The 12,967-nt window shown below is 36.3% G+C and overlaps 1 protein-coding gene across 10 annotated transcripts in view; it reads left to right on the top strand.

Moving 5' to 3' along the window:
• Positions 1 to 12,967, top strand: part of LOC131427464 (protein winged eye) — a 758,071-nt gene that overhangs the window by 75,575 nt on the left and 669,529 nt on the right. For all 10 annotated transcript variants that reach the window (XM_058590671.1, XM_058590672.1, XM_058590670.1 and 7 more), the window contains exon 2: positions 4,462 to 5,307. In XM_058590671.1, the coding sequence (XP_058446654.1) occupies positions 5,270 to 5,307 (38 nt within the window). In that variant the 5' untranslated portion in view covers positions 4,462 to 5,269. The remainder of the gene's footprint in view (positions 1 to 4,461; positions 5,308 to 12,967) is intronic.

The raw sequence follows: 12,967 nt of genomic DNA on the forward strand, positions 1-12,967 counted from the left end.
GGTTCTTACGAAGGAAGCACTCTCATGAATGACGAAACGTGCACAAAGATGAATTACGCTTCCGGGACAAAAGTTCAATAAAGTCATTGATCGAAATTACGTCCCTAATAAGTTCAAATAAGTTTTGAACTTGCAAGAAAACTTTTAATCTGGCAAGATATTTGCAACTGAGAACAAAAACCCTAGGTTTTCATGCCAAGCCCAAATGGACTCGGAGCCCGTACAATTTCTTATATCCTGATGTTGCATGTTCTACATTAACTCAGAGCACCTCAAAACTACTACAATATTGCGAGTCTAGCTCAATTAAACAACTATTACAACTGTAATAATCGTATGTTAGATCTCTTTTTTGTCAGCCAAGAACTATCCCACTTGTGTTCTATATCAGTTGCTACTGATATTCACGTTAAAATCTGTCGGCATCACCGACCTCTTCAAATCACCATTGCAGAATGTAAGCCCTTAATCTTCAGTATTGTTTTTGAAGAAACATGTGATAATTTTAAGAAAACTTATTTCGTCGCAATGAATGATTTTATATCTAACTTGAATTGGAACTCTTTGTTAACCAATAGAGACTGTAATTCGGCTGTCTTGTTATGGACGCATATCGTATCCTATGCTATCGATCAGTTCACTCCTAAAAAGCACTCAGTCAGCCAACCTATCCACCATGGTCTAATTCATCTCTAAAGTACTATAAATCTGCAAAACGTTCGGCATTCAGAAAACTTACTAAGCGCCCATCCTTCACTCTCAGAGCGTATTACGTACATCTCAACAATAGATACAAACGTCTGAATAAAACCCATTATACTACCTTCCAACGTTGCATTCAGAACAATCTCAAAATCAATACAAAAAATGTTTGGAACTACGTCAACGAACAAAAGAAGGAAACCGGACTACCTACCATCATGACACTCAACGATTCTGAAGCATTCACCACACTCGACATCTGCTACTTATTTCGTAAGCACTTCAGTAGTGTTTTTTCCGCTGAGAACTTAACCTCTCAACAAGTCTCTGAAGCTGCCAAAAATGTCCCCATTCCTTCTCCAATAGGTCGTCATTCTAAAGACTGTACCAGAAAGTATCGACGCACTTTGATTTCGCTGTAAATAATTCACAAGTGTTAGATATTCAAATTTTATTCGATATACTGATAATATTAGACTATAACAACAGAATATTATTCTCAACATTTGCTACCGATGACGGGTTTCGAAATCATACCGCAGCGACAAATTGCTTGCCAGACCATAGCTTTCTTACCAAATTTTTCGACTTCAATCGATGTCTCGGACTGGTTTAACACTTGCCCTTATCGCACCGTATAATATTATGGTCCCGGCAAGGATTTGTAATCGAGTTTCACGTAGGTTTCGTCGTCCATGATTATGCAGTTCAAATTTCCAGCAAGAATCGTATTGTACAGCTTTCGAACCCTCGGCCTGATCGATGCTTCTTGTTTCGGACTACGTTTTGATTGTTTCTGTTTCTTATAGGTTCGAAGATTCAAACGTTCTTTAGCACGAAGAACATTTGACTTCGAAGAGCCCACTTTTTTGGCCACATCCCGAACTGAAACCTCCTTCTTTTGCTCGAACACCTTCAGTATACGTTTATCCAACTGAGGGTTAGCAGGACCTTTTTTTCGACCCGTTTTCGGTTTATCCTCAAAGGTGTTATCCTCACCGAAATTCCTGATAGCATTTCGCACGGCTTTTTCACTTACGAAATTACATTTTTGCTATCTTTCTCAGTGACAGTCCGCGTTCTGTGCACCGTTTGTACACAATTTTTCGACGTTGTTCGAAACAAACTAATGTAAACGAATAAACAACTGCACAAGTGTTTAGAGAAGAATGTAAACAACAAGACGCAGCCTTTCTGGGACAGTCTTTATCATCACACTTTCTACTGTCAAATCAGCGTGTTTAAAATTGAAGCTTAACCATCAAATTTTGATTTCCAAACTTGAAAGACTCGGATTTACTGGCTCTATCCTTGACTGGTTACACTCGTACTTGACCGGCCGTGAAATGATTGTGAATTTTGGGTAGTCATCTAGGACCGTTCCTCTTCCTAATTTACCTAAATGATTTAAATTTCTCGATAGAATGCATGAAGCTATATTTTGCGGATGATTTTAAGCTGTTCAACATTATTGAAAATACTGAAGACTGCAAATTTTTGCAAATGCAATTGGACAATTTTTCAAACTGGTGTGAAGTCCGTTATCTTCTTCAGTTGCAAACGCTTGATTGCGAGCTTCGATTATAATATCTTAAATACAGTTTTAGATCGAAGATCGTCAGTTATGGATCTAGTAGTTTTATTAGATTCCAAATTGACTTTCAAGGAACACAAAGAATTCATTATTTCTAAAGCTTCTAGGCTTCTTGGTTTCATTTTCCGTATTTCCAAGAATTTTGACGATATTTATTGTCTGGAAGCACTTTACTGTAGCTTAATACGCTCGACTCCAGAGTATGCATCTGTCGTTTGGTCACTTTTGTACCTCTGAAACATTCAACGCCTTGAATCAATCCAACGCAAATTCGTTCGTTTTGCACTTCGTCGTCTTCCGTGGAGAGACCCATCAAACCTTCCGAGCTACGACGATCGTTGCAAGCTAGATTTGCTCTGTTCGACGTCATTTTCGTCGCTGATTTACTACAATCTCGTATAGTTTGTTCAGATCTTCTACAATTGTTACACTTAGATATTCATCCCCGTACTCTTCGTTTCCACCCATTTCTTAGAATACCCTAATCTAGAACTAACTATTATTCTCGTAATGTTCTACAAAAGCTGTTTCTCAGTTATCTGTCTCGATAGGTTCTAGTAACTAAAATAGTATGTTTAGTATAAGTTTTCTCTCATCATTGTATAATTTCTAAGTTTTAGTTTTAGTCTTATGCATTATGTATCATTTAGATCATTGTAATCTGTTGATGCAAAAGATGAGGAGGTTTTATGCCTGTTGGAGAGAAAGTTTTAGCTCCACTGGGCTTTTCCATGCTCCATAATAAACAATGAAGCCCGTGCTGAATTCTCAAATGTACAGGGTGATTTTTTAAGAGCTTGAGAACTTTTTTAAACAATAAAACGCATAAAATTTGCAAAATCTCATCGGTTCTTTATTTTAAACGTTAGATTGGTACATGACATTTACTTTTTGAAGATAATTTCATTTAAATGTTGACCGCGGCTGCGTCTTAGGTGGTCCATTCGGAAAGTCCAATTTTGGGCAACTTTTTCGAGCATTTCGGCCGGAATAGCCCGAATTTCTTCGGAAATGTTGTCTTCCAAAGCTGGAATAGTTACTGGCTTATTTCTGTAGACTTTAGACTTGACGTAGCCCCACAAAAAATAGTCTAAAGGCGTCAAATCGCATGATCTTGGTGGCCAACTTACCGGTCCATTTCTTGAGATGAATTGTTCTCCGAAGTTTTCCCTCAAAATGGCCATAGAATCGCGAGCTGTGTGGCATGTAGCGCCATCTTGTTGAAACCACATGTCAACCAAGTTCAGTTCTTCCATTTTTGGCAACAAAAAGTTTGTTAGCATCGAACGATAGCGATCGCCATTCACTGTAACGTTGCGTCCAACAGCATCTTTGAAAAAATACGGTCCAATGATTCCACCAGCGTACAAACCACACCAAACAGTGCATTTTTCGGGATGCATGGGCAGTTCTTGAACGGCTTCTGGTTGCTCTTCACTCCAAATGCGGCAATTTTGCTTATTTACGTAGCCATTCAACCAGAATTATGTAGACCATAAATCGGGCGTAAAGCGCGAAACACATTTCGAACCGAACACTGATTTTGGTAATAAAATTCAATGATTTGCAAGCGTTGCTCGTTAGTAAGTCTATTCATGATGAAATGTCAGAGCATACTGAGCAAATAATAATGCATGAAAATCATAACCTCAAAAAATCTGAGCAAATACTAATGCATGAAAATCCTAACCTCAAAAAAATCACCTTTTACAAGCAGGAATACCTGAAAATGTGTAGCCTTCGGTAGGGTCAAGCTCACAATGGATGTGTAAAGTTTTGGCCTGATTTGGCAAGCTGTCACTACAGAGAAGAAGTGCTATAGTGGTTCCGAGACAACGGAGTCGATGTTTTCGAAAAGGACATCAATCCACCAAATACAAACGAGTAATATTGAGCAATTGTCAAAGCAAAGTTGAGGAAGAGTGGAAAGAAGATTGAGATTGAATGACATTCGTTTTGAGTATTAAATATTATTGCATCATCAACATGGTTCCGAGATAAACCAGTGTAAAGCATTAGTAATCGTTTTCTGATCGTGGAAATTTATTATTTTTCAGCAGAGTGAGTTTTTTGAATTTTGCTTTAAATTTAGCCCCAACATTCTAAAATGTTATTCTGCTCTAGCCATATCCTAACATAAATCTATGATTTCTTTTCTTTCACAGATACGTGTCAAGCTATCTTACACCTTGCATCATAAGTTATTACGCATCCACTTGCCGTGTTTTCCGTGGATTATTCACGAAAAAAAAAGTAATCATCCAAGTTGACTGACAACGCATCCTACTTTGCACGACAGATATTCCAGGAAGTAATTATCGGCGCTGTTTGTTTTTCACCTTTTCAACCAAAATCCAATGTCAATGTACACGGGAAAAGTACACATAATGAAATCACGAACCCACTGCCCGGGCTGATCAGACGGCAGGAAAAAGTTTTCCCGTTTGACGGAGTCGAACGAAGAGAAAAAGAGTGCGAGAGAAAAAAAATATGCCACGTAGTAGCAAAAGGCAGCACGCGAAGATTAAACGTGAAATGATGAAATTTAAATGAAATTTTTAATGAAGTTAGCAAAGTTTGTGTTTTGTGTATTTTGTCTGGTCACTTATTAAATGGGTTTGAACGGGTGCGAGGTTGTGACTACATCGAAGCCAACGATCGGATACCGTAGAATGATTACTGCACAAAGTCAATGTGATTTTAACACATTAATTGGAAATCTTTTGCAAAATTAATCATTTTTCCATTCAGTCAAGTGTGTTAATTCGTCGTAATTTTTTTTTTAGTAAAATGTGAATTATTTCTTTCAATTATCATAACAGTGTGACGCAAAGCAACTGTAGTTTTTATCATTAGTTATCAATTCGTCATTATATCGTTAAATTAGTTTAAGATTGTTTTAGTGCAATCAAAAAAAATATTGAAGAGAAGTGAATCGATGATATCCACCAGCTAAAGAGGAACCAAGCCAGAATGTCCGGCAAACCGTGCACTCCGGAATGCGGCCGAAGGTAGGTGGAAAGATCCCTTAATGAGCAGATGAGTGTCATAAAATTCAACCCGACCGGGCCGGGCAGGTCCGGTCCAACGGCCTAATAATTCCCAGACGATTCGATTGCCCGAAACTGGTTCCGTCAAAGCAACTGATTGAAGCTTGGCTACATTAGCAATTAATTCGAGTGAGATTGATGGCATCAATCTACCGGTCGAAACGTCAACCGCGTGAACAATTTGCCAATCACAAGCCATCGGAGTTCAAATTGGCCCACATTCAAACCCTCTCGATTACCCGTCGTAAAACGCGGGGCTCGGTGATTGATCGCCGAGCCGGCTCCGAACCTCGACAGTGTGCAATCTAGTCGAAAAATCCGAAGCGCAACTGCTTTTCTCTGTGAGCATTAAAATTAATTAAAAATGAATATTTTATGGAAGTGAACTCCGCCGTCCGTTCGGGCCTACGCACCCTCCCTCACACATACTTACCGATACACATACACGTGCACAAACTCCTCCCTCCGATACGGGAAGCGATGGTTCTGATGCTCTGTGGTTTCCTAGCACCGCCGGGGTATTGCTGGGAGAGGCAATTACCGTGATGGGTTCGCTTTTTTTTTGTACTTTGATTGAGATGATGGACATGATATGATCTCAATGTGTTTTCATGAAACGACAGATAAAGATCCGAGCGCATTGAGTGCTTGGCGCAGGAATTGGATTGATTCTTTTATGATGGCAAGATTATGTGTGGAATCGTACGGATGAGTATTTGATGAGTTTTGTCACTTTTTCTGATTACTTGTGAACAAATCAGAGCTACCTGTAAAAAGATTGATGATGGGTTCGAAGCAGAGAATGGCACCTAAATAAGCAGGAGATGATGCACTCCATATATATAAATAATTTCATCGGTGACATAAATTTGAGCTTAAGGAATAATTATAATTAACTCAACAGCAAATAATTGGTGCAATCGCCAAAACTGATACGAATGATTATTTATTTCAATGTTCATTGACATGAAATTGCCATAAAAAGAGCCACACATCAATATCTGTAATAAATTATAATTCGAAATTCTCGTACACGGAATCAGAAAAGTTCTAAATAAATAATAACTAATCGAAATTAAGTTAAATATTTGGCAACGTTAAAAGTTGGTAGACATATGTTTTTATTCGTGGATGAAAAATTAGTCTTCAAATCATATTCCTCAGCGTACAAGTAACTTACGTTGCTCAAACAATCATAAATGCGAGTAATTTATCACCAGTTCATAAAATATAGCACAAAGATCACATAACGCTTTCAATGTGGAGATTAAGTAACAAATACTGCAGCGGTAGATTATTCCCAAACAGATTACATAAACAGTTCCAATGATGACCCTGAAAAATCATACTCTGATGCACCAAAGTAAATTGGAATGTCGAATTTGAAAATTTGTAAGTATGCATGCACGAAGCATTTCACGATGCTCAGTCAAGAAATTTTCGTTGAAAAAAACAAACAACAATAACCTTCTATTGAGCTCCTATTCGTTTCGCCTTCAGTTACATCAATCAAGATCAGGATAAGAGTGAAAACACTACGTAAAATCTCATGTTACTCGCACTCTCATACACTAAAACCTCAATTTAGGCGACTTTTTTTTAGCGATTCATTTGAAATACCGCGATGATCGCGTAAAAGAAGTTCTTGCAAGATAAAGGAAATTTATATTTATACGTAAACAATACAATCCAACATGCTTCAGTGAATTAAATTTTATGAAATGTACATTAGGGTGGGACAAAATATTGATTTCAGCTCCACCAAACTTTTCCTGTTCCTTTTGGGTCCCATAAGCACCATGCAAAATTTTAGCTCGATCGGAGAAACTATATTTTCGCGCCCGAGGTTTAAAGTTTGTATGGAAAATAAAGAAATCAATATATGAACGCGTGACTGGTGACTTTAGTATGACTTTCAAGTGTAGTATGTTCTCGTAGTACTATATTCAGCAAATTGACATACTGTGATAAGGTCTGTGGAAGTTCTTGTCCACCCAAAACCTTCTTGGAATATAGTCCTTGAGGTCTACCAACGAAACCGATGACATTAGTGAGTTTCTTCTTTGTGGTCCATACTCGTGGCATCACATTTAATTAATTTGATCATTGTGATGTATTCCGAGGTAGTGGTTATTCATCCAAAAACTCTTTGGAGTATAGACCTCAAGGTCTACCAGCGTAACCAAGTGAACTATTTAGATCCTTGTATACGGTTCATGTTCGTGATACCACATGCAAATTATTTGTTTATTGTGAAAATTCTAGATCATCCAAAAACTACCTAGACATCAGGCCTTAAGGGCTGAGACCAGTGTGTTTTAGGGCGTTTTAAAGGGCTATTTCCACGCTTCAAATCTGAGTTTCTCAGAAATGGTGACGAATATAAAAAAAAACCAACTGACAATCTCTTAGAAAATTAGTTTAGATTATTCTATGAAAATTTCAGAATGATTGTTTAACTTTAGAGGTCGAGAAAGTCTGTTTTCTGAAGGAAGAATTGCATAGCTGAAAACGGCAACTTTCAACATGTTCATTGAATATCTCGCCTTCAAAAGCATGGATAAAAAATCTATCCTGACAATGTCTAGATAATTTAATTTAGATGCGATTAGTGCATAAAAACATACATGTTGCCACGATGAAAATTAAGTGGAAGTTATTTCTGTGGAGGTAAGTGGATTTCTATATCGACGCCATTTTAGTTCCCTGGTAACGTAACGAAACATGAGAGAGAAATAAAATCGGCTCAAAAAGGCTGCCGAACAAGCGGCAGCTTTCTTGGATTTTATGTGGTTTAGTCAAACTTGTAACCGAAAATATCAAAACTATCTTGGCCAACCGGCCACATCGAGAATCATTTTACACATTTGCGAGAGAGCATGGAGAGAAATGTAATACGCACAGCGAGCCACGTGGTTTTACGCGACCTACTGGTCTCAGCCCTTAAGGTCTACCAACACAACAAAGTGTAATACCGAAATTATTGATCACGGTCTATACTCGTGATTCCACTTACAATGAAGAGGTTTATTGTAGATGTTCTGGGTCATCCAACTACCTGAAGTTCAGACTCTAAAATCTCAAGGAACTGCGTTTTGGCCCATACTCGTGATACCACATGCAATGAATAGGCCTATTGTGAATGAACTACGCCATCCAAAAACTACCTGCACTTCAGACCGAATAACAAAGTGCATTAAAAAAAACTTAGTCTTCACGCTCCATACTCGCGATTCACTGAAGTCGTTGGATGACTAAAAATATGCCTGAAATAGATCAAAATAGACAAATAAGCAGCATGTAGCTCTACGTCTATGAACAGCATTGAAAAGTAATTAATAAGCTGCGATTGCTCATGAAGATCTTAAGACCTGTTTCTACTGAAGTTCTTGGACTACTGGGAACATACCTGGAGCAGCTATAAATAAACAATAAGTAATATGTAGCTCTAAAAATATGAACAACAAACAATAAATAGATATTAGTGTAGTCTCTAAGGACAATATTCAAAGTAGTTTATGGATTTTGGAATAACTCTTAAAGATTTCCGTAGTCTCAGAATATTCTCAGATGGTCTTAGATGCTTTTGCGGCTGAACGCAGTTAGATTTTTTGTGTTATTTACACTAAAATCGGGAATTTAAAAACCATTTTTTTAAGCGAAAAATTGAAAATAACGGATCAAATGTAAACCAAGTTTACTTGTGTTGGTAATTTGTGTATTACGTACATTTTATTTGGAACGTATGTCACAGATCTGCAGTGCGACCAATTTATCAAAGTGGCTTGAAGGATTGAGTTTAATACAATCTTTTTTAGAAATAATTTATTCTCAAACGAGCCTGGCTTTTTGGATGAAATATCAGTTTTGATTAATTTTTCACCAATGTTTGATGGAAAATTGCTCACGTTTGATGAATGTAGATCTTATTTCCCCAATGAAAAAGTTGGCTACACTGTTTGATTGCATTTGTTTTTGCTTTTCTTGGATTGCATATCTAAGCTGAATGAACTTTGTTGATCAAAATCAGGAAAAGATTCAGACGAATTTCTCCCGATTTCTTCAACGTCGCTCTAAATGATGGTTTGAAATTTTGAACACACTTCACCCTGTAGTTCCGGAACCGTAAGTAGAATCCGGATGAGATTTAACAGTACAACAATTCCAAAAATGCCTTGCAGATCATCAGACTCGACCTTCTCTGATTTGGATGAAACTTTGCACATGGCTTCAGTATGACAAACCATAAGTTTTGAACCGATGGAAAGGTCCATCCGACTAACGACTGATTTTTAAAAAGGGCGTATGTATTTTTGCATTTCACCAAAATTGCCTTTTTAATCGTTGTAACTCGGAAACCGTTAATTGTACTAAAATTGCGTTCAGGAAGAAGTTGTAGGGAATTGATTGAGCACTCTGAAAATAAATAAAAAAAATTACTAAAAAAACACTAAAAAATTTTTTTTTCAAAAAGCACGGATGGGATAGCCATCAATCTGTAGGTTTTAATAACAACTTTAAAATAAAAATTGTCAAAAAAAAATAAAAACCACGCTTTTTTTTATTTAACTTTTTTGGATTATTTTGTAATTATTGAGAAAAAAAATTTTTTTTAAGTGTATATTTTTTTAGAGTACCCAATCGATTCCCTACAACTTCTTCCTGAACGCCATTTTTGTACAATTAACGGTTTCCGAGTTACAACAATTTGAAAAAGGTAATTTTGGTGAAATGCAAAAATACATACGCTCTTTTTAAAAATCAGTCGTGAGTCGGATTGCCCTCTCAATCGGTTCAAAACTTATGGTTTGCCATACTGAAGCCATGTGCAAAGTTTCATCCAAATCGGAGAAGGTCGATTCTGATTCTGTCACTTTTTCGTCTACTCATTCCTGGAATTACTCAGTAGTAGATAGAGCCATAAGAGTTTCATTTGAAACTAAAAATAAGCTCCGTTTTGAAGTTTTTGAAGGACAGCTTCCGGAACCGGTTACTGAGACTGTTTGGCTAGCAACTGACATGGACATGAACTTAGCGAGACTCATCTCGCCGATGATAACGCAAATAGGTGAATAATTTGTTACTACACGGAGAACCCTTCGATCATAAAATTGCGATATCGCAGTTTTTGATTTTTGCGATAGTTGATTTAACTAATTTCTTTTTGATTCAACCAAAATGGTTTTTGATTTGCATATATTCAAGTAGTTGAAAAATATGTTGTTTTGAATGCTGTCAAATGCCGGAGACAGTTGAAAGCAAAACAATAATCGCAATGCAAAATCAACAACTTTTTTAGTTGAAATCTGTTCGCGTCGCTTCAAAATGTCAATGAAAACAACATCGATGGTTAAAGCGTTTGGTGAAATTGTGTTCATTCGATTTGAGAATTTTATGATAACAAGTGTTTATCTAACAGCGGTGTTGTGATAAAGTTAAATATTTTATAAGTTATATTATAGTTATTTATAAAAGTAACAGGAGCGAAGGGTTTCAAACGCACAGAACGCGCTGCGATTGAATGGCGCGTTTGAATTGCCGTCGCAAAATTCCAATTCCCAGCGGTTGATGCACCCAAGCTCATATAAATTGACTAAAATTATCAGTGCATAACTTTAGTTCAACCGTTTGAAGGCATCATTTTAGGTAAATTTAATAATTTCGCTAATTTACTCGCCCCTCCGGGCACTTTTGCTGATTAAAAACGTTTTTCTACATCAAAAATTTCCGATCGAATCAGAAGTATTTTTTTTAGAATTTAGATTTTTACTGATCTCAAAACAAACAAACAAATAAAACCGATTTATGTTTCAACTAACAGAATTTTGTTTCAATAACAACAGCAGTTATTTCAACTAAAATATTTGTTGAAATTGAAAGGTATGTGTCCTCACTAATTGACAGCATTTTTTTCAAACAGTTGAATTAGTTGTTTCAACCATCGTTTCTGCTAATCGAAAAACAAAAATGACAGTTTAGTTAAAACAACAATCGATTAGTTGTACCAAATTTTAACCAATCGAATTCAGAAAATCAGCTAATATTCTGGTTGAAATGGGATCGCGGGTGGTTCCGTGTAATAAGTGGCTGATTAGCTACGATAATTTTGAATTCGTTGCTCGATTATTTTGAGTACTTCGTTAAGTTCATATGAAGTTAACGAGACCCCCCTCCTGAATAATCTTGAAAACAAATCGAAACACAGAGACAGTTGATTACTTTTAAGTTGCTAATTAGTTACGGTAGTTTTAAATTTGTTGCTGTTTTTTTTAAGTACTGCACTAAGTTTATATAAAGTTAACGAAGCACACCTCCCAAATAAGCTTGAAACCCAATTTGTTGCCAAATTATTACGGTAATGTTGAGTTTTCTTTGAGTACTTTACTTATGAAGTTATACGAAACTAACAAAGTATTCGAAGCAGCAAACTATCCACTGGGTTCCAATTAGTTTTCAAGCTTATTTGGGAGAGGTGCATATTCGGAAAAAATGAGCTACAAATTTCCATTCACCGTAATAAATTAGTAACTAATGAGCAACAAATTATCTACTGGGTTTTGATTTGTTTTCATTTTTTTTAGAAGGGATACTTCATTAACTTGATAAGAACTTAGTTCATAACTTCATATGGACATAGCTAGTACTGAAAAAATAAAACTTAGCGACAAATTCAAACTTGCCGTAACTATTTAAAAAATATTGTTTTTAAGCTTATTTAAGGGGGCTGCTTCGTTTATTTTATATGAACTTAGCGAAGTACACGAAACAATGAAAAACCTCTGTAGTTAATCAGCTGATAAGTAACAAATTATCGACTAGGTTTTGATTTGTTTTAATGCTTTTTTAAGAGGGGTGTTTTGTTAACTTTATATGAACTTAGTGCAGTAATTAAAAAGTAAAAAAATCTGAGCAAACTATCCATTGGGTTTTGCTTTGTTTTCAAGCTTATTTGGAAGGAGGTGCTTTGTCAACTTAATATGTACTTAGCGAAGTACTAAAAAAATGAGCCACAAATTCAAAATTACCGTAACTAATTAGAAACTAATTAGCAGTGAATTATTTACATATTTGCGTTATCATCGCTGGTGTCTCGCTAAGTACTTCCCCAACCGGGAACTAATATATGATATCGCCTAAATCCATGTTTATTACCAATAACTAACAAGACGTACACAACATAAGTTTCATATGGCTATTTCAAAGGATTGTTTTTTTTTAGTTTTTACCTTCTATTGTATAGAAACACGTTCTTGAAATTTTACTAATCACCGTGTTATTTCAGAACCGGTATTTTTATACGAGTATGAATCGGTTCAGACATCTACAAGAACATGGAGTACTTCTTTTGAAATTTTTTTGCGCATATCAACCTGTTACTTTGACACAGGAAGTCGGATCCATAACCTTTCATATCAATTTGAGATTGTGAGAATTGGATCAAGCGCTGGCATAAGTGTGTTGCAGTCGATGGAGAGTACTTTGAAGGGGACAATATCGATTTTGATGAATAATGTTTTATTTTTAATTTTCTGAATAAATTCCGGGAACTTCTTGATCAAGGTAATCATCGTCGAAATCGTTCTGTATGTGTGACAAAAAAGTGTTTTGAAGATGCAAAAAC

This window comes from Malaya genurostris, chromosome 2, assembly GCF_030247185.1.
Source record: "Malaya genurostris strain Urasoe2022 chromosome 2, Malgen_1.1, whole genome shotgun sequence".
NCBI lineage: Eukaryota > Metazoa > Arthropoda > Insecta > Diptera > Culicidae > Malaya > Malaya genurostris.